Raw genomic sequence first — 24,877 nt, forward strand, 5'->3', positions numbered from 1 at the left:
AGCATTTAGATACTCCTGGGGTAGGCTGTCCTAAAGTTCATAAAACCTTGCCTTCGGGGCACCTCCTGAGACAGAAGGAGGGGACAGTTCTGTCTTCACTATGCATATATGTTAATGCACTGGGCGGGAAGAGAGAGGTGTGGAAAATGCTTCCTGGTTATCATAAAAACTGACACTAAGACTGTATTCTGTCACACATCCTGTTATGGGTTGAATTTTGTCCCCTCCTCCCACCAAAAAAAAAGTGTTTTAGGTCCTAACCTCCAGGACCTGTGAATATGACCTTGTTTGGAAATAGGGTCTTTGCAGGGAAAATCATTGGGGTGAGCCCTAATCTGTCATGACTGGTGTCCTTATGAAACGGGACATTTTGCCAAGGAGTCGGTGTACAGAGGGAAGACGATGTGTTGAGTGTCAGCACTGCCCGAAATCCCCCAGAAGCTGTCGGGGGGAGGGCACGGGCAGATCCTCCCACCCAGCCTCAGGAGGAGGGGGCCCTGCCGACACCGCCCTCTGAGACCTGCGGCCTCCAGCAGCTCCGGGAGAGAATGCACTTCTGTTTAAGCTGCCCCGAGTGTGGTACTACTATTACCACAGCCTAGGGAAACTAACACAGCGCCCCCCACACACACACATTTTAATGATATTCAGTCAAAAAATTTGATGTAAGGAGGTGCAAACAAATAGAATCTGCAAACAAATGCTTAAATGCTGAGTCAGGACACATAGGAAGAAATCAAGGATTTAAAAGCACCTAGCAGTGCAGCCCCTTGCCAGACTCCTGACCACCCATCTGCAAAGACACTTAGATGCTCACCCTGCCTTGGCCACAAAGAAGACTCCCCAGTGACCTGCAAATGTGGAGGTGGAAGCCCATCCTTTCCCCACAGTAAACCTGAGGCCGGGGATCAGGAAAACATCTGTTTATTTAAAAAAAAAAAATACCATGTGCAGCTTGGCTGGCTGTCCTCACTAAGGAGCTGGGACGAGTCCAGTGTTGGGTGGCGGAGCAGGGTGGGGAGGGGTAAGGAAGCAGGCAGAGCTGCAGAAGGTCTTCTGGTCCAGAATGGATCATCTTCTCTCCATACTGTCCTCCACTGCCCCCTCACTGGAATGGGTGTATGTGTGTGCGTGCACGTACGCACACAAGCCTGTATGATGTACAAGGCAGCAGGGCAGGGGGGAGACTCAGATGGCGAGGTCTCAGCTCTGGAAGCATCAGGGGGGTCTGGCAGGACGTGCCCACTTCCTCATCCACCTCAAGACCTCTCCCCACTATGGCTTATTTGAGATAAGAGGTCAAGGCCCCAGGGTCGGGCAGCCTGTGTAGAGTGAGTGATGTGTGGTGGGTGGCAGGGGGCGAGATGCCTGGAATCCAGGCCAGGAAAGAGCGAGTGGAAGGGGAGGGGGCATATAAAAAATGAGAGGCCCCAAACCCTGCAGATGTGGGGGCTGGAGAAGGCTGAGTGCTCCTTGAGGGTAGTGAGTGGAGGGGAGGGGCTCTGGGGGGGCAGGTGCTCAAGCCGGCTCCTTTTGGGGGAAGTCACAGTCTGCCCTAGGGACCCTGGGCGTGTCGAGGCCCTTGGAGGGATTGGGGGAGCCCAGCGGAGCAGCTGCAAGCAGGGGCTGAAACACTGGCCCTGGGGCCCTGGTAGACTGGGGCTAGCCCCTCAGTGTCCTCAGTGTGGTGGGAGCCATGCTGTGTGCTCAGTTGCTCAGGGGTGTCCGACTCTTTGAGACCCCATGGAGTATCGCCCTCCAGGCTCCTCTGTCCATGGGGTTTCCCAGGCAAGAGCACTGGAGGGGGTTGCCGTTTCCTCCTCCAGGGGACCATGGTGGGAGTTGAGGGCCAAGTTTCTGCCCCAGGCTCCCGATGAGAAGGGATGAGCTGAGGTGCCGTTATTTGTGGGGAGAGAGGAGAGGAAGGGGGGCGGCTCAGAAGAGGGAGAAGAGGCCCCCCGACCTGGCCCTCGGGGCTGGGAGAGGGGGCGTGTAGCCCTTTAAGAGTGGGGGAATGGCCGCCCCCCAACATGGCTATGTACAAAGAGAATTTGGGGCAAATTGTGCGTTGGGTGTTGGGGACTCCCCAGAGGGTGAAGGGGCAAGGGGAGATAGTGGTGCTCCTCTGCCATCCCGGGGAGATGCAGAGCACACCCTGCCCTGCGGGTGGTAGGGGCGGTGGCTGCCGCGCTCCAGATGTGCCCTCCCGGGATGAGGCAGCGGCAGACACCACTGAAGGCCCCGGGGAGGTCGGCAGCTATTGGCCCCGCCGTGGGCATCTCCAGGGAGAGTTTGGCCCAAGCCAATGGCGTGCGGCACTGGGTGCGGCTCCGGTGCCAGGGATGGGACTGGGGCAGTGACATCACCCAAGGACTGGAAGGCCCCCCTCTGGGGATGTTAAGAGGTCTCTGTGTTGACCCTGTCACCGATCAGATGGTTGGGTGAAGGGCAGTTATCCGGAGGGACTGGTGCCCTCACCCAGGGGTGAGGGGGACTGGCCAAGGCCAAGTCTGGGATCGGGTTGAGGCAGGCATCAGCCTGAGTCAGGAGCAAGGCAGTGACATCACCAAGAAGGGCTGGAGTAGGATGATGTCATCAGAGGGAGCCCCACCCCACGCTCTTTTTGAGGGAGGGGGGAAAGAATACATATTGTGCTGGTTCCTCTAAAGGGAACGACTGTAGGTGACCCCACAAGAGAATTGAAATATAGCTGTACTTGGCTCCCAAGGGGATGGATCTTCAAGGTGATGATACATGGTTGACATGGATCCTGATGAATGACATAATTGGGTGTCTGGGATCCTGGGAGATGATGATGTCACAGTTTTGGTGTATCCCAGTTGATGATGGTACCAAGGTTGAAGTGGATTCCGGAAGATGATGATGTTGGATGTCATGGGTCCCGGGACACCCTCAACTCTCAGGGATGCTGGGGCCTGGTGGCATCATGGCTGAATTGGCTCCTGGGAGGTGATGACAGCATGGTTAAGGTGGATCCTGGGGCATGAAGACATTGCGGTTGGAGTGGATCCTGGGAGACGATGACAGCACAATTGTGGGGGTCTGTGGGAAACTGGGGCATCATCAGTCCTAGTGGATCCTGGTAGAAGATGTCACCATCGGCCATACTGGATTCTGGAAGGTGATGACATCACTGGTCATGGTGCGTTCTGGGGGATGATGACATCATCAGCTGTGGTGAATCCTGGGAGATGATGACACCATGTTGGGGGAGAATCATGGATGATGGTGACACCATTGGCTCTAGGCTACCTTAGAAGGTGACACTATAGTTATGATGAATCTTGGATGAGAACGAGACCCTAGCTGTGGTGGATCCTGGGAGATGAACACGCCGTAGATCATAGGGAACCCTGGGAAATGATGTCATCACCAGCCATGGTTACCACGGGACCCCAGCTGCAATGCGGCCATGAGTGGTGGAAGTCTTGTGGTGCCGATGATGTCAGTAGCAGGCACACCCCACCCCCCACCCCAACAGGAGGCCAGGACTCTGCAGAGTTGATGATGTCTGTAGTTGTGGCAGAGAGATGTGGGGCCGCCTAAGAGTCCCCAGGACTCTAGGAGCAGTGGAGCGGCCTCCTTGGGAGCAGAAGCCAGTCTGGGAATGTGTGCTGTCCTCCAGGAGTCACCAGGAGGTGACATCCCTGCATGGGGGGAAGACCCATGGCCCAGCCTCACTTGAGGGGAGGGTCTGGTGGAAATCACATAGGGCTTGTCCCTAGGGTCAGGGGAGAGAGCATCCAAGCTAAGTCATGGTGGGACAAGGCAGAAACTCTGGTGACACCATCACAAGGAATGGCCTTCCAGAGCAGGCGGTGTCTCCAGTGGTGTCGTCACAGCTCCAGGGCCCCAGGGGCAGGCTGTCACCTCTGGCCAAAGCTTCCCCACAGGGCAGCCGCCCCAGCAATGACACCTGAGATGCCATCTCAGGACCGGTCCCTTCCTTGGTGGCCCCCAGCTTAGTCGTGGGCTCTGGGCAGCCCGCCTTGTGGATGCTGGGCAATCGCAGTGGATGTGTCTCACGGGGACGTAATCTCCGTGCAGGCAGAGTCTGGTGCTGCGGTGCAGAGGGGCCTCACCCTGGAGAGGCCCCTAATGGGCTGCCCGTCTGCGGGGATGACATCACAGGGCAAGCCAGCTCCTCTGGTGATGGCGTCACAGGAAGGAAGCAGAACCCCCGTGGCGATGTCCTAGAAAGGAGGCCTGTGTCTGGTAAGGACGTGAGGTGCTTTTCCCTGTGGCGCGTCCTGGGAAGATGGCTTTGTCTGCAGGCACGGCTTCATAGACAGAGGCATCTTCTTTAGAAGAAAATATTTTCCTGGTGACGATGAGGTCCACAGAGGCCTTTTGGTGCCAGAGACATCAGAGGGTGAGACTTATCTGTGCAGTGACGTCACAGGAGGGCTCCTTGTCTCTCGGGACGATGTCATGGGACAAGGCATTGGTCCTCTTATGACGTCACTGGAGGGAGGTCTTTGAGATGACACCGTGGAGCACAGACACGGCCTCCAGCGATGTCTGTAGTGGGCCTGTTCCTCTGCGATGACCTCATGGGAAGCAGGGTTTGTCCCTGTGATGAACACAGACGTTTTTTACTACTGATGACCTCACATACAGGCCTCTTCCTCTGTGATGACGTCATGGGAAGGAGGCCCTGCCTCAGACTGTGACAGGAGGATCTTATCTGCCATGACATTGCAGAAGGAAACTTTTTCTCTCGTGAGGATTTCGTCCAAAACCGTGTCCTTGGAGGTAGCCCTCCTGGCCCCCGCAGGTCTGGATTACAGGCCCCCCAGCCGGGTGTGGCAGGGGGTGCAGGCTGGGATGGGGGCCCCAGGCCGCAGCGCCCCAGCCCCCGGCCCAGCCTTGGACGCTCAGACAGTCACCTCGTTCTTGCTGGCCGTGCGGAGGTGTTGGGGCAGGTGATGGCCGGGGATGAACTGCAGCTGCTCCAGCGTGCCCTGGCGCTGGAAGGGCGGCCTGCGGGCCAGCGTGCCCCCACCCCCGCCGGCGTCTGACATCCAGGCGGGCTGCGGCGAGCCGTGCAGGGCGTGGTGGTGGTGCGCGTGCAGGCCGGGTGGCGGCGGCAGGCCGTGCAGCGGCGTGGGGGGTCCCCCGGGCCCCAGCAGCAGGTTGGAGTGGGAGGCGGCCAGGCTGGCTCGCGCGGAGGGCTCGGGGGGCAGCGCGGGGCTGCGCGGCGGCGACAGGAGGTGCTCGCGGCTCTGGCGCAGGGCCTCGGGCGACGACAGGAGGAGATGCTCCTGGGACACGAGGCGCGCGCGCGGCAGCGTGAATTCGTAGCGCGACCGGCCCCCGTCGCCCAGCAGGTGCTCCTGGGACATGACGCGCCGAGGGTGGGGCGCGGGAGCCAGGCCCAGCTCCTCGGGGCCGCCCCAGCCATCCATGCGGTAGCCGCCCCCCGTGCCGGGTCGCCGCAGCGCGTGCAGGGGCAGCGTCCCACGGGGCACCTCCGCCAGGTGCCGGCGCTTCAGGTAGGCCTCGTCCAGGTCCTTCTCGGCTGCGGGAGAAGCGGGGAAACCATAGAGCTGGGCCCCCTGCCGGCCCAGAAGCTGCCCGCCTCCCTGGGCCATCCCTCTGCCTCTCCTCGCACTGGGCTCCCGCCCCCAGGGAGCTCCAGACATCACCGGAACTTCCTGGGCATTAGCCTGGGCAGGGGCGCGGTTTTAACCAGTGGGAACAGTCAAGCTAGAAGAATGCATGTTCCCAGGCCCAGCTTGCGGTGCTGGGGCCGTAGATGAGGAGGGGGACTGTTTTTTAAATCGCTTGGGAATATCCTTTCTTTTGGGCGTAGAACCGAGCTCTTGCTTTTTGAGGAAACTTCCTTCTCTTTCATCCTGTAGAAAGTATTTTTCGATTTGACCCATTTGTGGATTGTAAAGTCAAGGTTGTGGGGTAGAGACAGTATTTTGCAAAATGAAATAGGATAGAAAATTATTAGAAAGTTTCCCACAATAAGAAAAAAGTGAAAGAAAGTGAAGTCGCTCAGTCGTGTCCTCATGGACTGTAGCCCACCAGGCTCCTCAGTCCATGGAATTTTCCAGGCAAGAGTACTGGAGTGGGTTGCCATTTCCTTCTCCAGGGGATCTTCCCAACCCAGGGATTGAACCCAGGTCTCCCGCACTGCAGGCAGATGCTTTACCGTCTGAGCCACCAGGGAAGCCCATCAAGAGGATAAGGGTGAGTACCATTCATACAATTTTTGTTTCAGCTGTGTGTGTTATTGAAATATCAATGGTTGAAGTGACATAATATCTGGGATTTGTTTTGAAATAATCCACCAAAAGATGGGGTGGGGGAAGGAGGGAGTAAGAAAATGTTAAAGCTGGATGATAGGACCCTAGGGGTTCATTTTATCATTTCTCTGCTCTTGAACCTGTTTGAAAATGTCCACAAGAGCAAGTTTCAAAACTTCGCTGTAATTAAAAAATTGCCGGTGTATGTGGGTTTCATGAGACACAATATAAAAACCCTTTCTGACTGTGAATCTCAGTTTAAAATGTGTGACGCCTCCTCCACGACCAGGAATGTCCAATCAAGAGTCATGGTGACTGGTTCTGGGACAAGCTCATGACCGTTTCTTGGCCAGTGGAGTTTGGGCTTGGGATTTTTGCTGCAATCACTGGGAGAGACTCTTCTGGTAAGAACTGCCCTGAAGATTGTCAGGGCAGTCTTTGCCATCACAGAGGGAGATTCTGTCTGAAAACGAAGCTAGCCCACTGTTCAGCAGAGCTGAGAGATGTAGAATCTTGGCGCCAGCTCTTGAGCACCTGGGTTCAGCCACACCTGAAGCTTTCGGCACACAGAATTTGCCTTATCAAGCCAGCGTAGTTACCTTTTTTTCTAAGTTGTGTTTCAGCATAGTTACCTTTTTTCCCCTTTAAATTATGCTTCTATTAATCGCAAACACAAGTCCTGACGAATGCAATAGATCTTGTGGAGAGGACCGTGGATTTGCATTTATGAAAAGCACCCTAACTAGTTAACTGCGATGCAGAATGACCTTGAGTCTTTCTGGAAGCCCTTGGAGAAAAAAAAAAGAACCCTAAGCGGTGGGGGCGGCGGGGCGGGGGGGGCGGAAAGGGAAGGGAAATCGAGGGCTTGAGCAGGCGCTCGGGCCACTGTCCAGGGTCCTGAACCCAGGCCCTGCCCCCGCCCCGCCGCCCAGGCAGCCCCCTTCCCGGGACTCACCAAGCCTCTTGAGAGAGGAGTAGCGGTTGAGCTCCGATTTCACGGCGGCCTCGTAGGACGGGGGCAGATGCGAGAGGTTGTGGAAGGACCGCGAGCAGGACAGCGTGGAGTAGCGCAAGGAGGGGCTGGGCGGCGGGATGGCCCTCCAGTCTGGGGCAGAGGGCACGGCCGGGGTCAGTCCAGGCCAGTCTGGGGCAGAGGGCACGGCCCGGGTCAGTCAGGCCCTGCTCCCTCGAACCCCGCGGTTCCGCCCCCGCCCCCTTAGAGCTTTAGCAGCCTGGGGTTCCAGCCCCTCAAAGCTGCAGCAGTCCAAGCTCCCTCTGCTCACTCCCCCCACGTCCCCTCGGGGGCTCCTTGCTGGGGAAGGAGCAGGAGGCGCAGCCGGCACGTCCTGTGTGCCCCACCCCAGGCAGGAGGGGCGCGCTCCAGGCCGCTTCCCGCGGACCGCTCCAGGGCTACCGGGCTGGTCCGTGAGGACAGGCTCCCACGGCCTCAGCCCTGCCCTGTCAGGGTACCTGGCTCCGACTAGCGCCAGGTGGGGAGGGAGGGAGCCTGCCCGCCCGGCTGCGTACCCAGGGTGGCAGCGCGGTGTTTGGGGCTGTTGCCGCTGAGGTGCAGGTGGTTGTGCAGGTTATCTGTGGGGACCAAGAGGGCAGGGCGTCACTGCCGTTGCCGGCGCCCAGCTGGCACCCCGTCCTGGTCCGTGTGGAAGGCTCCCTGCTCGCGTCTTCCTGGTCCCCAGCTCTGCAATCTTTGCCCTGACTTCCTTCTCCCTTCTGGATCGTCAAACCAGCCTTCCGCCCAGCTCCAAGACCAGCCCAGCCACGGTGCTCCTCACACACACACACACACACACACACACACACACACCCCTCTGCTGCGCGAAACCCTCCACCTATCTCACCATCACCGATGGGACACAGTCTAAGCTGGGGGCGGCCTCTGAGGCCTTCCGACCTGCCCTCAGTCTCATCTCTCACCCCTCCCCTCAAGCCCTGCTTCCCTCTGATGCCCAGTGGCCCAGCTCAGTTCTGCCACAGGGCCTTTGCACGTTCTGTTCCGCTGTTTCCTGCGCGTTGAACCCCTTCCTCCCCTTCTTTGCCTGAAGACCTCCTTCCTGCTCATCCCTCCAGATCCAGGTCAAATGTCTCTTCTTCATCACTAGTACTCAAAGCCCTCTTCTCTCCTGCGTTCCTGACCTCAGATCAATCCGCGTACTTTACTGCCTGGACCCGCCTCCCAGCCTCCTCTGGAGCCTTCCTCCTCTCATTTCTTTCCCTGCACGCGGGTCCCAGAGACATAGACCTGCCCACTCGGGACTCTGCCCCTCTCCCGCTCTAAACTCCTCCCTGGCTCCCCATTGCCCTCAGGACACAGAGCTACTCAGCTTGGCCCGGCACTCGAGGCCCTTCCTGAGGTGCCTGCCCACCCTCTCCCCAGACTCAGCTCTGGGGGCCTCACAAGCTGAGCTGCCCAAGAAACTCTCCTCCGTCCCCTGGCCACTGCCCCAAGATCTCTTTCTGAGGGCGCCTCCTCTGCCTCCCCAAACCAGGCCCTCTGACTCTCTCCCAGCCGCCTGGACCTCTCCGCCGACGGTCTGGCCACGCCCCGTAAGAAGAGTGGTGATGTGAGGCGAGCCCTCCTCTGATGCTCATTTTATGGATGAGGAAACTGAGGCCCAGAGAACTGAAGCCGGTCGCCCCAGGTCACAGTGGTAGAACTAGGAGTCTAACCAGGCGTCTAGCTCCAGACATTCCAACTCAGTGGCTACCTGCGTCCTTGTGTGTCACCGGCTGCTGGGTGATCTGACATGAGTTTCTCAAGCGCAGTGGCTTGAGAAACCGTCGACGCGCCCGCGGTGCCCACCTAGGGTGCCCACGGAAGGGCAGGGAGTGGGGCGGGCTCACTGCACCGTCCGGAGCAGTGTCCGAAACAGGGCTCAGCCCGGACTGTGCGGGGAAGGCAGAGTCCAGGGCGGTGGGAGGCGGGGCCACATGATGGGGCGGGGCCGAGGGCAGCCGCAGCCCCGCCTCTGCTCACCGAGATTGGACGGCTTCACGGGGTTGTAGAGGTTCTTGGGCGTCCTCGGCGGCATGCTGTCCGGGCCTCCGACCCCTGTGGTTAGGGAGCTGCTTCGTGCCCGGTCCGGGCGGGCCCCGGGCCCCGCCTGATGTCTCAGAATGTCCACCAGAGCCCTGGAAGGGGCAGACGGATGGTCAGTGGCCTGGGGGCTGCGGGTAGGGATGGAGAGAGGGAGGGCGCAGGCCTCTTTCCCCTCCCCTTCTCACCTTTGCGGGTGTCTTAGTTCAGTTCGGCTTCTCGCCTTTGGCCACGCCCCTTGTTAGCGTCAGTCTGAGCTCCGCCTGCCTCAAGGTCCCTTCGACTCACTTCCCCAATTCATCTGGACCCTACCCCTTGTGTGGTCCCTTCCACAGCGTCCTCTCTGTGGCCCCGCGCCACCCCGAACCTGGGACCTTACTCCTGTTTCTTTTGCTGCCGTCCCCATGGCGATAAAACCTTAGATTCACCCTTGACTCTTCTTTGTCTTTCCTCCATGGCCCTTAGTAATCCCCTGGATTCGCTCTCCAAAATATATCCCAACCATTTGTCGCCACCTCTGCGGCCAGCAGCCTGCCTCTCAGAGCCATAGATCCACCTGGTCTGCCCGTTTCTGCCCTTGTCCCTTGCAGGCTAAGTTCACATGCACAGCCCAGGGCTCAGGTGGCTGCACACGGAGCTCAGGACACTCCAGGGGCCCCCCTGCCACACTTAGGATGAACCCACCTCTGCCTGCTTCTGTCCACCTCCTCCTCACCCACTGCGCTCCAGTGTCGTGGGTCTCTTCACAGTCCTTCCAACACGCCACCCCAGGGCCTTTGCGCTTACGGCTTCCTCTGCCTGGAGTGCCCTTTCCATAGATACCTGTTTGGTTCTCTCTTATCCTCCAGGTCTCTGCTCAGAGAGGTCTTTCCTGACCCCTTCGTGTAAAACAGCACCTCCCCTCCCACTCACAGCTCGTCATACTGCTTTACTTCACAGCAGTTATTAGTATCTGAAAGTATACTGCCCATGTGCATGGCTTCCCTGGTGGCTCGGATGGTAAAGAATCTGCCTGCAATGCAGGAGACCAGGCTTGATCCCTGGGTTGGGAAGATCCCCTGGAGAAGGAAATGGCAACCCACTCCAGTATTCTTGCCTGGAGAATCCCATGGACAGAGGAGCCTGGTGGGCTATGGTCCACGGGGTCCCAAAGAGTTGGACACGACTGAGCAACTAACACTGCTTGCTTACTATCTTAATGATAAGGGTAGCCATCATTTATTGAGGGCTTACCATGTGCCAGGACTGGACATGAATCAACCCAGTTAATCTTCGTTGCTGCCCGAATGGGTGGGGAACAATGATTAGCCCCACTGTACAGACACAGGAAACAGGCAGAGAGGTTAAGCAACTCTCCCCGGGTCACACAGCCCACAGGCGGCTGACCTGGGATTAGAGGCTAGGTTTACTCGTCAGTGCAGGGATTTTGTCTTGTTCAGCGCTGTGCCCCAGCTCCTGGCTCACAGAAAGCGCTCAAGAAATATTTGCTGAATGAAGGCCTGAACCAACCTCGTCACTCCCTAGCCTGTCACTTAAGTCACCTGTATTCTCAGGCCCCGCCCATCTCAAGGCATCGGCTTCTGAGCTTCGGGAGGCTGCCTCAGCCTCTGGCCATGCGGGCCCACCCACCTCACTCCATGCTGGCCCCGCCCCCGTCGCCCAAGTCCAGCCCCCAGCACCCCCTCTCCGCCCCCCGGCCCCAGAGTACACACACCTGGGCACGTTGATCTCCCGGTGCGCCCTGGGCGCACGGGACGCCTTGCTGAAGGCCACTTTAGCGCCGACGCCCACGGCCAGGGCGAAGCTGATGACCCCGCACACCACGTAGGCCGTGCTGCCCCCTGGGCCCTCGCCCCCACGCCCCCCAGCACCCCCCGCCCGGCCCCCTTCCAGCCAGCCGGCCTGGCCGGGCCCAGGACCCCCGCCCGCACCCCCGGCGCCCCCGGCGCCCCCGGCCAGCGGCGGCGGCGTGGTGGCCCAGCGCGGCGTGTCGTAGTTGGAGCAGGAGGCCTGCGCCAGGCGCATGTGGCGGTGTTCGCAGCAGAAGCGATAGTGGCAGGTGCCGCAGCAGAAGCGGTAGGAGCCGGTGCTGCAGTTGAAGGTGGCGTCGTACTGGCCCATGACGTCGTAGTAGCCGTGGCACAGCTCGGCCGGAGGGGGCGCACGTGCGGCCGCGCCCGCCGAGCTCTGGGTGCTGGCTCTGGTGCCGTTGGCCCCCGGGCCCGCTGCTCCCCCGCCGCCCGTCAGCGCCCCGGTCAGGCGCCGCAGGTGCGCCAGCAGAGCGGGCAGCGGACCCGGGGGCTCGGCGCTCGTGGCGTTGGACGGACGCGCCTCAGCCTGGCCGGTAGTCGAGGCCAGGAACAGGAGGGTCCCGAGGAGCAGGAGGGCCGGCATGGGGCGCGCAGGAGCTCGGCCGGGGCAGCCAGGCTGGGGGGCGAACCGAGGCTGGAACGGTGCACGGAAGAAAGGCGCCAGAGGTGCAGAAATGTGGAGATGGTGGCAGGAAAGGATGAGGAAGGCAGCCCAAGGGAAGACAGAAGCACGGGGAGCGGGCGGGCAGGAGCCAGGAGGCGGAAAAGCGGGGGACATGCATGGGCCCGGGGTTGGCCAGGGGCAGTGGTCGGTGATACGGGAGCCACAGAAGAATGTGCCGATGCCGCAGAGGGGGAACAGCAACGATCACGGGCAGAGAAAGGGTCAGAGAGTGATGAATGGGAAGGCAAGAGAGGGAAAGTGGACAGGGGTGTGAAGAAATGAGAGGGACGGATAAAAACCAGAGGAGAGGTGGGATGAAGGGAGAAGAAACCAAGGAGGCAGGTGAGGGAGAGGGCAGAGGGAGAGGCCGAGGGGAGCCAGGGAGCCAGGGCGGAGGCGGGCAGGGCCAGCGGGACCAAGGGCGGCAATAAGGGGGCGCGGGGGACGGGGGTGGGGAGACGGGGAGGAGAGAGAGGAGAGTAGACGGGAGGAAAGAGAGATCGGAGTTGAGAATCTGAGTTCGTAGACCAGGGGGCGGGGCAGGGAGGGAGTGCCCTACACTACTGGCAGGCGGCGGAGTGCACTTTGTTGAGGGCCCGTCCCTGCACCCTGGCGTGTTTAGCAGCAGCTTCTGGGTGCAGGAGCGTTCACACCCCCCACCGCATTGTGACAACATAGGATGCCTCCAGGCATTGCCCAGTGTCCCCTTAGGGGCACATTTGCCCTCAGTTAGAACTGCTGGCCTACACCCCTGTGGTCCTCAGTTCCCCCAAAGCTTATTTTTTTTCCTTTATTTAGGTCTGATAGTCGAGGGGTCTTGAGCCTCTGTCTCCCTTCTCTCTCTGCCCCACTCCCCACCCTTACCCCTCACACACACACACACACACACACACACAATCTTACAATTTCAGCTCTGAAGTGTCTCCTTGCACAGCTGGCAAGTCAGAGTGGCAGTGGTTCATCTCCCAGCCCCACCATGTGCCAGGTGCCTGGCATTGGACACACCTAAGTCCTCATGTGCCTGTTTCCCCATCTATAAACTGGGGGTAAGGGTGGCTATCACTGAGTGGTTGGAAGGACGAACCCACTCCAGTATTCTTGCCTGGAGAATTCCATGGATAGAGGAGCCTGGTGGGCTGCAGTCCATGGGGTCGCAGAGTCAGACGCAACTTAGCGCGCACTCAGAGGGCTCCGAGCAGCACCTGGCCTAGTGCAGGCACTGTACTCCCTGGAGGGGACAGGGTGAGAGGGGCCAGACAGACGGACAGGTCGGCTTTGCTGTGTCTGCGGCAGCAGCCCGGCAGGCGGGTTCCTGCAGCAGTGTTTACTGAGGCTGGGGGTGCAGTGGGTGAACCGCAGGGTTCCGCCTCTGTCTTTATGGGGCTCGCATTCTGGCACGCAGACAAAGCTAGTACACAGACACGTATCAATGGGATGCACGCTGAAAACTATTATGAAGAAACACTAAGAAATTATGAAGGAGGCCATGAAGAAATAAAAGCAGCGGGAGGAGGTGGGAGTGAGGGTGGGTGGGTGGGACTAGTTTAATAGATGTCTGTTCGCTGTTATTTTTACCCTTTATTCCTCCCCTTTGAGTGCACGTGTATCTTGGGACCACAGCATTATCAAAGGCTGCTGGGGGCTGGGATGCGGAGAGGGCTGTGGGAGGCTGAGGCGCCACCCGCGTTTCCATGGGGCCTCAACCTTCCCTTTTAGCTCTGCTCTGGCGCCTGTCCTGCACTCCCCGCTGCCTTCTGGACGCCCCCACTTGGTGTGTCACAGTCCTCTAAGAAGTGCCTTGGCCCACACTCTGGAAAGCACTTTGGCAGTTCCTCAAGAGTTAAACATGTAGGGACTTCACTGGTGGGCCAATGGTTGAGACTGTGCTCCCAATGCAGGAGTCACAGGTTCTGTCCCTGGTTGGGAACTAAGATCCCGCATGCAGCAGGATGTGGCCAAAAAAAAAAAAAAAAAAAAAAATTAGAGTTACCACATGACCCAGGAGTTCTACTCCTAGGTATCTGCCCCAAAGAGTTGAATACATAAATGTTTACAACAGCCCCAGAGGGAAGACCACCCAAGTGCCCATCAGTTGATGAATGGGTAAACAAAATGCAGTCTAACCATTCAGTGGAATAATACTCAGCCACGAAAAGGGACAGAGCACCGATAGATTCTACATCCTAAGGAACCTCGAGGATGTTAAGAGAGAAAAGCCAGACACAAAAAGTCACATATCGATGATTACATTGATATGAAATGTCTACAATAGTCACATCCAGGCGGACAGAAGCTGATAAGTGGTTGCCTGGGGCTGAGCGCAGGTGGGAAGAGGAGCTGACTGCTCAGTGGGGGCAGGGCCTTCTTTGGGGGTAATGAAAATGTTCTGGAACTAGACAGTGATGGTAGTCACACACCATCATTAAATACTATTGACTTGTACACTTAAAATGGTTAAATTTTGTGTTACACATATTTTACTACAGTTAAGAAACAGAAAAACAACCAACATACATCAAATGGTGTCACAGCTAGATTTTGAACTCAGGGCACCACCGCCCATAGAGCATGGATGCCTCTGTCCCACACAGAGAAACGCAGGCCTTCATGCTCACAGAGATACCCCTTCTGAGAGCGACACATGCACGTGGCGATGTGGACTCCTTCATTCATACAAGGGCGGCCACGTATGGTTGGGCAGGTTGTGCACTGCACAAGAGGTCTGGCAGAGAGACTGGCTCTCCTTCCCAAAGCACACTGGGGGGGCGTCATCCATCTGTGGGAAGGGGCACTCCTTCCAAACACACACAAGGGTGCCATCTGCCTGCTAAATCACAGATGCTGGGGAGCTGCACAGGGCCAAGGGGGGGCCTTGGTCTCATCTGCCCCACATGGGCTAGTAGTGTGCAGGCTCGGTCCCTATGCTGTGCCAAGCCTCTGGCAGGGCTCCATCACAGAATTTCTCCCTCTGCTGACAGAGTGCCGTGGTCCCCTCCAACTTCACACACAGGCGCATTCCCAGGGAAATTCCAACTCCTGGTCATTGACAGCTCCAGGGAGTGGGGTAGGAGGAGCGGGGGCATACACCCGCTCAGGTCCAGCAACACACACACACACACAGACACACACACACACACACACACACACACACACACACACGGCCCCTCTGTCAGCGGGGGGCCAGAGCCTCCCACCCCTGTGTCCCACCTCTTGCCCTGCAGCACCTATCCCTGCCGACACTGGGCCAGATGCACGGATACAGAGGACCAGCCTTCCTCGGCCTCACAGAACTCTGCACAGATGCACAACAGAGCTTGTGTGCGTGGCAACACGGAACACAGGACACCCACGTGGTGGCCCGGACACAGCACACAGGGACACCCAGGATCATCCTGGTAGCACACCCAAGCCTCCTCCCAACACACGTGCAGTACAGCTCCCTGTGGACACACAGCCCTGCGTCTCTGGGCATTCCCGCCCACAGCACCCAACAGTCAGACACAATCTCAGACACCATGACACCCTGGGACCACACACAGCTCCAGAACGCGGCCAGAGACCCGCCCCAGCCAGCTGCACCTGGACACGCTGCCCACCGCCTGTAGACTGTGGATGCTTGTATCCCAGCCAGACGGGCAGCCTCATGGGTACACACACTAGTGCAAACCCCATGGCGGAGCGTCTGGAAGCAGGCATATGACCCTCCTTCAGACACGCCCAGACAGCACCCCCTCCCCGACACACACACACGCAGGAAGGCACGATCCTCCTCCCCCTAGCCGTCTTCTCCCTCACCGCCCCGGGCACAGCCAGCAGCTCAGGGCCAGAACCCAGGATCCTAGTCCAGGACCTGAGAGAGAACAGATGTGGGCACAGAGCTCGGGGAGCCAGTGTGAGATGGGGTCCCTGCGCTCCTGGAGAACCCCGTCTTCCCCCTGCTGCCCTGCCAGCACTGCGCCACACACCTCACCCCCCACCCCTCTTCTGACCCTGTCAGCTGGGCTGGGGGGGCGGGGCAAGGACTGTCTCGTGAGATGCCTGGGAGCAGAGTGAGAACAGGATGCCGGAGGCCGGGGAGAGAGTCTCAGGTTGAGGGCAGAGGGTTAGAGAGAGGGAGAGGTAATGACCCAGGGAGAGGGAGACATAGAGACTCAGGGAGAGAAACGGAGCCTCAGGGAGAGGGACAGACACCCAGGGAGAGGGAGATGGAGACCCAGAGAGAGGGACTGAGAACCACAGAGAGGGACGGAGAACCAGAGAGAGAGAAACATAGAAACTCAGGGAAGAGCCTCGGGGAGAGGCACAGAGACCCAGAGAGAGAGACGGAGACCGAGAAAGAGACACAGAGACCCAGAGAGAGAAACACAGGGAGAGGGTCAGAGACCCAGGGAGAGAAGAACAGAGATGAAGAGAAGGGATATTCTCCTCCTTTCAAAGAAACTGAAGATATTCAAGAGAAGAGGGCTGAGACCTGGGAGGGCGAGCAGTGACGGGGGAAAAAAAACCCAGATAACTGGGAATCAAAGGAGAGCGAGAGAGAAGGAAAGACAGACTGAGAAGGAGGACAGAGACCCGCAGGGGGAGGAGACCCAGAGAAAGTCAGAAGCCTGATCTCGGGCTGCAGGGCGTTGGAGAGGGGTGGGCAGGTGGGCGCTGAGGGTGCGGGGGTCCGAAGGCAAAGGGCGGGCGGGCCTCCTGGGAATGTCTGGAGTTGAGGGTGGGTTTGGGGTAGGGATGTGGCGAGAAGGCAGTAGGAGGGGCGATCCGGGTTCAAGAGGAGGCAGACCCGGCAGCAGGGGTCCGGGTAGTGGGCGGGGATCCCAGCTCCCGGCGGGGGCGGCGGGGTGGAGGCACCCGGCCCCGCCTCCAGCTCGCCGCCCGGGGGCGGGGTTTGAGGAAGAGACGCGGCAGGTCCCCACGCACCCCTCGCGGCCCGCCGGGTGCCTAGGCCTTCCCGTCCGCTCTCTGTCTGTGGGAGTCTCTGCGTCTCCCTGTCCTGACCTCCTCCCGGATCTCGCGCCCACTGCCCCTCCCTCGGCCCGCCGGCCAGTCTCATCTCTGCAGGGAGGTGCCCGGGGTCACCGGCTCTCTTAGCCCGTCTCTCTCCACGTGTCTCAGCGCATCTCTGCATCCTGCCGTCTCTGCCCTACGTCTCCTCCGCGTGCCAGCATTTCTTCCTCCCCTCTGCCCCGTCTCTTCTCTGCACATCCCCGTCTCTCGCTACCTCTGACTGCGTGTCTGCATCTCTGTGTGTGTCTTTCCCAGGTTTGCTGTCTACAGATCTCTGACCCTGTGAGTGTCTCTGTGCCCCCTCCGACGCCGGACCACCCATCTCCCTCCCCGGGCCCCTCACTCTCACTCAGGCTCAGGTTAGAGGGGCGGGGTGGGGGGGCGCTGCGACGGGAGCTGTGTGTTCCCAGCGCAAAATAGACTCCTGTTGCCATGGCGACGCGAGCGCGGCCTCCGAGACGCGAGGCTTCAGGCTGGGGGGTGAGGAGGGGGGACACCTGGATCCGGAAGGCGGGGGCCGAGGGTGCTGGCTCCCGGTCCCAGGGGTTCCTGGAGGAGGGGGAAGCAGGGACTCCTAGGTCCCTGTAGAGAGAGGCCCCTGGGCGCTCTGACGCGGGGTCCGGTGACCGGGCCTTCTGAGCGAGGTCTGGGATCCAGGAACGGGGAGGGGGGGTGTTCTGATTCCCCAGTGGGGGCGGTCTGGCTGAGAGCTCTGACGCTTGGGTCCCTGGGGGACTCGGATTGCCTTCTTGGGCCCCCAAAGGGTACGGGATGGGGGTGGGGGAGCCTGACAATCTAAAAGGGCTGAGCGGCCCTGACTGGGGGTCTCGTTGAGTCCCGACTCCCAGATTTCCAAGGGGGCTGTAGAATTCTGGGAGCCCCCATGCGGATCCTCGGGCTCCTGTCTTAGGGGAACAGGGACCACTCAGATGAAGCTATCTGTCCTTCCCATCCATCCGTTCATCCATTCAACCGCATGCCTGTCTCTTCCTCCGCGTCCCCAAGTCCCTCCTGCCTCAGTTTCCCCCTCCGCACCGGGGTGCGGCCGCGCTCACCTCACTTTCCGGATGCGGGACCCTGGGGGAGTCGGGGGGGTGGCGGCGACGTGGGGGGCCGGCCGGAGGAGGCAGAGCGAGCGCGTGTCTGCGAGCCAACCCGGTTGGGCGTGTGCGCGCGCGCTGCCTGGGGGGCGGCCGGCAGCGTGTCGGGGACCCGGGCCGGCAGTCCCTTTGCGGGCAGATGCGCGCCGGCTGCGGTGCAGATGTGAGTGGTCGCCCTCGCCTTTGCCTCGCGCCGCCGGCTCGGAGTTGAGCGGAGGCACCACCCCCTCCCCACCTGCGGGGGACCCCTCTTCCCCTGCCGCCCGCGGGCCCTGGTCGCCCCCGGGACACCCCCCAGCCCAAGAATGGTTCGGCCCACAGTCACATCAGTGTTTATTCTCCGTGAGCTGGTCCCACACAGACTGTGACGCCCTCCCCCTCGCCGCCCCTTGGAGTGGCCCGGGGCCGAGCCCCGCCTCCAGCCCGGCTCGACCAACCCTCGCCCAGCTCCGGGAGCTTCATTTGCATTTCCGGGAGGTGCGGCCCAATGGGAAGGCGGCACCCACCGCCCTCCCGAGGGGGCGGTTCTCCCGGTGGACTGCACCACTCTCGGGACCCGGCGACGGGGGGAGAAAGCGCGCCTGCCAGAGTCCCGAGGACAGGAGAAGAGGGTGTCTCCGCACAGCGCAGGGTGGCGAGGTCAGCGGAAGAGGGGGTTCTGGTCTTGGAAAAGGCCCAGCAGCCCGCTGTCGGGGCTGGGCTCCTTGACGAGCTTCTGGATCTGTAGGGGGAGTCAGGAGTCAGGGGTTTCCGTCTCCACAACAGATCATTTTCATCTCCCTCGCCGCACTGCCCGCCCCTCCCCCAACCCCCGGGCAGTAACTGGCCAAACTAACCGCCCCCTCCCCTCAAGACTTTTGCTGGTGGTCTCCCTTTCACCACAGCTACCAGGGTTAATGCCTGATTATCTGTCACCTGGGCCCACCTTACCGGCTTCGACCACTGAGGGTGACTGACTGTCCTGGGGCTTCCTGTGTACACCTACTTCTTAAGTAATCTCCCCTCAACTCTCAGGTCCAGCCCACGCCTTGTGCCTCAACTCTGGAGGCACTTATGCAACTGCCTCTTAGATGCTGGTGGTCATTTGACCTTCCACCCCCTCCCCCATCAGTGCACAGCCTGAGCGGCTGTGCTCAACCTCTCTGGGCTGCCTTTTCATGGACTGCACCCACCAGCAAGTCCTCTCATGCTAACCTACAGAAATTACAAAATGAAAGTGAGCCAGGCCTGTAACTCGGCTGCCTCCACCCTCGTTTCCCTCCTTCCTACCCCATGTCCATTAGCTGCCCAGCGCCACACACAGATCTGACAGTGTCCAGATCCCGGGTGCAACTGCACCAGAATCTTTGGGAAGACTCCACTCTGGCTTCTCCCAGCCCCCTGCCCCTCCTGCACCCTGAGTTCACCGTGCCCTTCTGTGGTTCCTTGAATAAGTCAAGCTTAGTCCCACGTCCAGGCTTCTGCCCTAGCTGTCCACTCTGCCAAGACTGCTTTTCGGATGACCGGTTGCTCACCGCCCCCACTTCAGGTCTTCGCTTTAAGGCCACCCCCAGGAGGGGCCTCCGTGCTGCCGGCCCCCATCTCATCTCTCACACACCCCACAGATTCCCTCCCCAGCTCCTGGCCCCCATGTGAAACTGAATACAGATTGTCTTTTTCTGCGATTGTTCCTGGACCTGCCACACTGGCTGGCACACAGTAGGTGCTCAGTAAATGCTCAACAGACCTGATCTAAGAGGAGGAGAAGGGGCAGATCTCAGAGGACTGGGACATTGGCATATTCCGTTACCCTAAGGGCCAAGGTGCGAAGCCGTGGCTACCCAGTCAGACCTGGGTACTGGGAAGGCCACTTGGGTGGTGGCTGTGGAGGCTGGACCTGGGTATCACAGACTGGAGGAGGAGGAGGGGTGCTGGGGAAGGGCCGGGTGGAGCTGTTGACAGGGTCCCCGTGGCTCCCTTCCATCTCCACCTCGCTCTAAAGTCCCCTTCTTCCGGGAGGCCTCTGGACCACCCTCAGCAACCCGTCCTGGCACACCTGGCCCTCCCCTGCTTTCTCTCTCTCTCTCTCTCTACAGCCCTCAGGGCCAGCCGGCTTCTCCCCTCCGGGATGTACGGTGTTGACCCGCAGTCTCCCCTGGGGGCGGCAGCCTGCTATGTTCCCGGATGTATTCTGCCGCTGTACCGTGGGCGCTGAAAAGGCATTTGCTGTTTGTGTGGGAGAAGGGGGAGGTCGGGTGTGGGGGGGTCCAGTACCTCCTTGAACTGAGGGTGGGTGGCGTCGCCCACGAGCTGAAAAATGAGCCCCTCGCTGGTGGAGAGGAAGGCACCGCTCTGGCGCAACCGCGACAACGCCACCAGCCGGTCCACCTGGCTGAGGGGGTGGGAGAGAGGGTGTCTCGGTCCCTACCCCATGCCCAGACAGCCGGTGAACTCAGCAAGGATCCACCCCCGGGTTCTCCCTGGGTGCCCCAAACCCAACCCACACGCACCTCACCCCTGAGAAGAGCTCACCTCCGGGAGGTACAGGCGTCCACCACCACGTGGACCTGCAGCCCGCGATCCAGGAGGTCCAGGGCCGTTTGCTGGGGGCGGAGAGAGGTCAGGACCACCCCAGCCAGGAATGACGGGGGCCTGGGTGGGGCTGAGGGCGGATCAGGGCAGGAGGGGTGCGGATTATAGCGGTATGCTTGGCAGGACAAAAGCCCAGGGATCCTGAGTGGAGTTGAAGGTCCCAGGTCAGGAGGGGAGCCACGGGTCAGGAAGCAGTGTCCAGGGTTCTGGGTTTTCAGGTTGGGGAGGTCCCAGGTGGAAAGGAGGTCCCAAGGGTCAGTGGGGGTCTCACCAAGATGCAGGCTTGTGTCTCCACGCCACAGAGGAGCACAGAGCGAAGCTGGGGCCGTGCGTCCAGCTCCTGCTGCACCGCAGGCACCATGCTGAAGCAGGTCTTGGAGTATGGCTGGAGGCCCTGGGCGCCCAGCTCGGGCACCGTGGGGCCCAGACCCTGTGGGTACTGCTCAGTCAGCACTGTCGGCACACTCAGCAGCCGGGCCACCTGGCATGGGGGCGGAGGAGCGCAGGTCTGAGCCCAAAAGGGGCTTCGGCCTGGACTCCTGGTCTGAGGGAGGAGGCATGGGGTCTGGACCTGGGTCCGAGGGAGCAGGGCTGTACCTTGAGCATGCGCGCAGCCACAGAGACGATCTGACGGAAGTACACGACGTGGCGGAACTTCTCCTGCATGTCGCACAGGAAGAGCATGGAAGATCCGGGAAGGACGCGGCCCAACGCGGGCCTCGCAGCTGCCATGTCCTGGAGTGGACAGAGGGCCCAGGGAGTGCGGTTAGGCTCGGAGGGGGCTTCTCTGCATGTCCGGGGTCCACGCACTCACCCCCTAGACTCCCACTGTGACCCTCCCGCAGCCTGGAGAGAGATTGAGGCTCTGAAGTCCCCCGGAGGGCACGGTCAGCCCCTGAGGGGTCGGGATGGGGTCCTGAGGCAAAGCTGCACACCCACCCACCGCCCCCCGCCCCCACCCTCCCCACCCCACCCACCGCCCCCCGCCCCCACCCTCCCCACCCCACCCCGCCCCGCGATCCCTCAGGTCTGATTGCCTCTCTGAATGCAGTTTGCCCACGCCTGAGACTCACTAGCTGAACCCCGCCGCCTAGGGGTCTTAGAAAGGCTGGGGTACCCACGACGTGTAGTATTCGGCCACGAAAAGGAAAGGAGCGCGGACGCCCCTCGCCGTGAATGCTGCCGAGTCACAGAGCGTGGCGCAGGAGTCCCTTTACATGGACCGTCCACAGAGACGGAGCTGGCTGGGGCGGGGTGGGGTGGGCTGGGGCGGAGGAGAGACTGAAGAGGGGCACGGAGTTTCCGTCTGGGGAGATGGAAGTGTTTGGAATCAGATAGTAGTGCTGGGTGCACAATATTAGGAATATACAAAATGCCTCTTAATTGTATACTTTAAAATGGTCAGGATGGTAAGTTTTAGGTTATGTATACTTTGCCACAATTTTATTTTTTAAATTGTTTTTATTTTGTTTAATTTCTGTGTGGCAAGTGTTCCCCAACCAAGAATGGCACCCATGTCCCCAGCACTGGAAGCACAGTCTTAACCCCCTGGGCTTCCAGGGGAAGCCCCTCCCACCATTAAAAAGAAAGCAAGCAATGTAAAAATTAAGGGGGCACTGGCAGAGTCACCTGGGCAGCAGCCCTTTTAAAGGGGAGGACCCTGAGGTCCAGGGGAGGGGTCCATGAAGGCGGAGGTGCTGCGGGGACTAGCGGGGTGACTGCCACCTCTCCCCATCAGGGCCCTGGACACCCCGAGTCTCATGGTCCCAGCCCATGTTCCCAGAGACTTGTGTCTCTGGTTCCTGGAACTGCTGCACAAATGAGGAGTCCTGGCTTGTGTCTGCAGCTCCCCCCACCTCTGCACGTCACTTACTTATTTGTTAATTTATTTAGGAAACAAAGGCCCTGCGGACCCAGTGCACCCAGTGGAGGGCAAGCCAGCTGACCCTTGCTCAGGGCAAGTTTCAGTGTCGGGAGTCCCACAGGTGTTTTTGGTTATTCTTTAAACTGAGCACATCGACCACTGAAAATGTTTCCGACATGTGGCACATCTAAAGTTTAAAACTTAGTGGATGGCTAAAATGGTGAATGTTATGCTATGGGAATTTTGTCTCTAAATACAAATGGAAGGGAAACTCCCTCAAAAATGAAACCACACTGCATTACTTCATTGTGTAGTTACAGCTGTGGCCAGGGTGAGGATTTCTGGGGAAGCTACTCTGTCTTGGCAGAGTTCTCCCAAAGAAAGTGAAGAGAGAGAAAGCAATCTTTTTGAAAACACACAGGTGACCCTGTTACCCCATCTTAGCTCTCCCCCAGGCCTCATGGCTTTTCTCTGTCTTCAAGACTAAGAGGTACCCTCCTCCCACAAGGCGCTGGACTGCCACATCCCCCTTCAGGGCCTTTGCCCAGGCAGCTGCCTCCACCTGGAGGGCTCTCCTCACTCCGGTTCTGGGTGGTACTGGTAACTCTCCAAGAGACTGGAGGGATAGGGTCAGGAGCGGGTGGGGTGCTGGAATGTCCGAAAGCCTGTGACGGGTGCGCCTGCAGGGCTGGTAGGAGTGTAAACTGCAGCAAGCACCCCCTAGGGAGAACCATGTGCCCACAGTTCTCAAAATTACAGAGTCACAAACCCTGTGACCCAGGGAACTCATGCGAAGTGTTTAGCCTAAGTGCATGCCTGCAGACATGCCTGTGAAATGACACAAGTTATTCATTATGGGACAAGGTTATTCACTATGAGACCCCCTCCCTGAGCCAAAGAACAGAAATAAATCTAAACATCCACGGTTAGGGCACTGGTAATCACAAGCAAGATCTTTAAGTAACCATGTGGAGAAATGTCTGAGAGATGTTAAGGAGGGGGGTGACGGGGCACAGATGGGACAAACATAGTGTGTAAACAGTGCTCCCATTTGTGCCAAAATGCAAGAAGGAAAAAAAAAAAAAGCCTGCATACTGCTGCAGTCCGTATTTGCTCTCTGGCGAGCAAGTAAGAACAGGCTTTTTCTGCAGGGACAGGTCTCTGAGGGGCAGAGTGTGAAGGATGTTTGACCACTGTATGTATGACTGTTGCTCTTGAATTTTTGACAGTGTGTAAACAGGTTCTCCAGTCAGGTAAATACAATATACTGAATACAATACAGTAAAACGTTTACATAAGGCAAGAACCCAGCCAGACCCATCGGTGGCATTAAAGTCATGATAATGGTTGTCCTTGGGCAGTAGTGATGAAGGAGGGGCTGGGACTTCGCGTCGGGGGTGTTTGGTTTCTGCGTTTGTATGCTGTTCGCATACTCTTGGTGAAGTTAGGTGAGCTGTGTATCTGTGATTTGTACTTTGCCCTACACGTGTAATAAACTTCCACAAGAAAGTTTTGAAAATAGAAAACAGGGAGGCCTCGCTGGCAGCCTGTGGGGCTGGACTGGAGGTGGAGGCCGGGAGGGCAGGATCCAGTCCAGGCAGCCGGGACGGAGAGGAGGGGGCAGGCGGGCCTGGTTTCCAGTCGTCAGAGGGTGGGCTAATTCCCTGGAGAGCCCACCTGATTGAGGCAGAGGAGATGAAACACGTGGGGGCGGGGTCTGGGCTGGAGACAGAGTTTGGGGGTGCTCTAGGGGAGTGATGAGGATCCAGAACGCAGCTCGGGGCAGAGGAAGCCCGAGGTCGGGCAGAGGAGCGGCCCGCGATGGGCGGCCACCTGCGGAGCCAATCGGTCTGTTGAGATCCCTCAGGTGGCCCGGGCGGCGTGCGTCCGCACCCAGCCTCGCTGGCTGTGTGACCCTCAAGTTTCACGCTCCGTCTGAGCCGGTTTCCTTCTTGGGGAAACACCCTCCGCGCAGGGGTGATGCGGGCACTCGACGCGGGGAGTGGAATCGGCCCTGGCCAGCCACTAGTGTCGGGCGTGGGCAGGAGTCCTGCCCCGGCCGCGTCCCCTCGGCCCCGGATGGCCCCGCGGAGCCTCGGTCTCCCCAGCGGCGGGCGGGGAGGTCGGTCCTCCCGCAGCGCCGGCGGGGCCTTACCCGGAAGGCGCCAGAGGAAGCCGAGCCTGCCCTCCGCAGGTGAGGCTTGCAGTCACTCACCCGCTGCCGCCGGACTCGCGCAGCTCGGCTCCTCCAGTAGGGTCCGCAGGCCGGGTCAACGTTTCTCACCTTCTGGACACGGAGCCCCACCCCGCGCCCTCCACGTCCCGCCTCCAGAGCCGATCCGCCCAATAGGCACTCGCCTAGCTCTGCTCCGCTCCGCTGGCAGCCAATCCGAGAACGCCGCTTCTTCCCACCCCTCCTCGGGGGCCGTGGGCCAGGCTGTCCGTCTTGAGAGCGTGATTGGCTCGCCCTGGAGAAAGGCAGAGCGTCAGGCCAATGGGGAGTCGCAAAAGGCACGCGCGGCGT

General features: G+C 59.7%; 2 protein-coding genes across 9 annotated transcripts; both read right to left on the bottom strand.

Moving 5' to 3' along the window:
• Positions 1–908: 908 nt before the first annotated feature.
• On the bottom strand, positions 909–18,146 carry SHISA7 (shisa family member 7). Of its 4 annotated transcripts, XM_027514748.1 has the most exons (7): positions 17,874–18,146; positions 12,911–13,036; positions 11,048–11,778; positions 9,274–9,428; positions 7,806–7,868; positions 7,234–7,383; positions 909–5,542 (listed from the first exon to the last, which is right to left on the bottom strand). In XM_027514748.1, the coding sequence occupies exons 2-7, from the start codon at positions 12,953–12,955 to the stop codon at positions 4,899–4,901; spliced, it is 1,788 nt and encodes a 595-aa protein (XP_027370549.1). In that variant the 5' UTR covers positions 12,956–13,036; positions 17,874–18,146; the 3' UTR covers positions 909–4,898. The 4 variants fall into 4 exon arrangements, with proteins under 4 accessions (XP_027370549.1, XP_027370551.1, XP_027370547.1 ...); XM_027514750.1 differs by lacking the exon at positions 12,911–13,036; XM_027514746.1 differs by lacking the exons at positions 12,911–13,036; positions 17,874–18,146 and having other exon boundaries at positions 11,048–12,242.
• An 88-nt stretch (positions 18,147–18,234) lies between these two features.
• ISOC2 (isochorismatase domain containing 2) lies at positions 18,235–24,676 on the bottom strand. 5 transcript variants are annotated; one of them, XM_027514754.1, is made up of 6 exons: positions 24,569–24,672; positions 21,087–21,224; positions 20,761–20,970; positions 20,430–20,500; positions 20,172–20,289; positions 18,235–18,639 (listed from the first exon to the last, which is right to left on the bottom strand). In XM_027514754.1, exons 2-6 carry the CDS (start codon positions 21,219–21,221, stop codon positions 18,559–18,561), a joined length of 615 nt encoding a protein of 204 aa, XP_027370555.1. In that variant the 5' UTR covers positions 21,222–21,224; positions 24,569–24,672; the 3' UTR covers positions 18,235–18,558. The 5 variants fall into 5 exon arrangements, with proteins under 5 accessions (XP_027370555.1, XP_027370552.1, XP_027370554.1 ...); XM_027514755.1 differs by having other exon boundaries at positions 18,523–18,639; positions 24,509–24,619; XM_027514751.1 differs by lacking the exon at positions 20,172–20,289 and having other exon boundaries at positions 24,569–24,676.
• Positions 24,677–24,877: the final 201 nt, after the last annotated feature.

Source organism: Bos indicus x Bos taurus, chromosome 18 (genome assembly GCF_003369695.1).
Source record: "Bos indicus x Bos taurus breed Angus x Brahman F1 hybrid chromosome 18, Bos_hybrid_MaternalHap_v2.0, whole genome shotgun sequence".
In the NCBI taxonomy this organism is placed as follows: Eukaryota; Metazoa; Chordata; class Mammalia; order Artiodactyla; family Bovidae; genus Bos; species Bos indicus x Bos taurus.

What these genes read in the sequence shown, in the direction of transcription:
- ISOC2 (XM_027514751.1), bottom strand. Translation starts at nt 21,221, where the DNA reads ATGGCAGCTGCGAGGCCCGCGTTGGGCCGCGTCCTTCCCGGATCTTCC. An exon ending in TGGCTGCGCGCATGCTCAAG is followed by an intron (nt 20,971 to 21,086) that starts GTACAGCCCTGC and finishes CCCCCATGCCAG; the next exon opens with GTGGCCCGGCTGCTGAGTGT. An exon ending in GACGCCTGTACCTCCCGGAG is followed by an intron (nt 18,640 to 20,429) that starts GTGAGCTCTTCT and finishes CTCCCCCTACAG; the next exon opens with ATCCAGAAGCTCGTCAAGGA.
- SHISA7 (XM_027514746.1), bottom strand. Translation starts at nt 11,922, where the DNA reads ATGTCCCCCGCTTTTCCGCCTCCTGGCTCCTGCCCGCCCGCTCCCCGT. An exon ending in CGGGAGATCAACGTGCCCAG is followed by an intron (nt 9,429 to 11,047) that starts GTGTGTGTACTC and finishes TGCCCCTTCCAG; the next exon opens with GGCTCTGGTGGACATTCTGA. An exon ending in CTCCTCTCTCAAGAGGCTTG is followed by an intron (nt 5,543 to 7,233) that starts GTGAGTCCCGGG and finishes CTTCTCCCGCAG; the next exon opens with CCGAGAAGGACCTGGACGAG.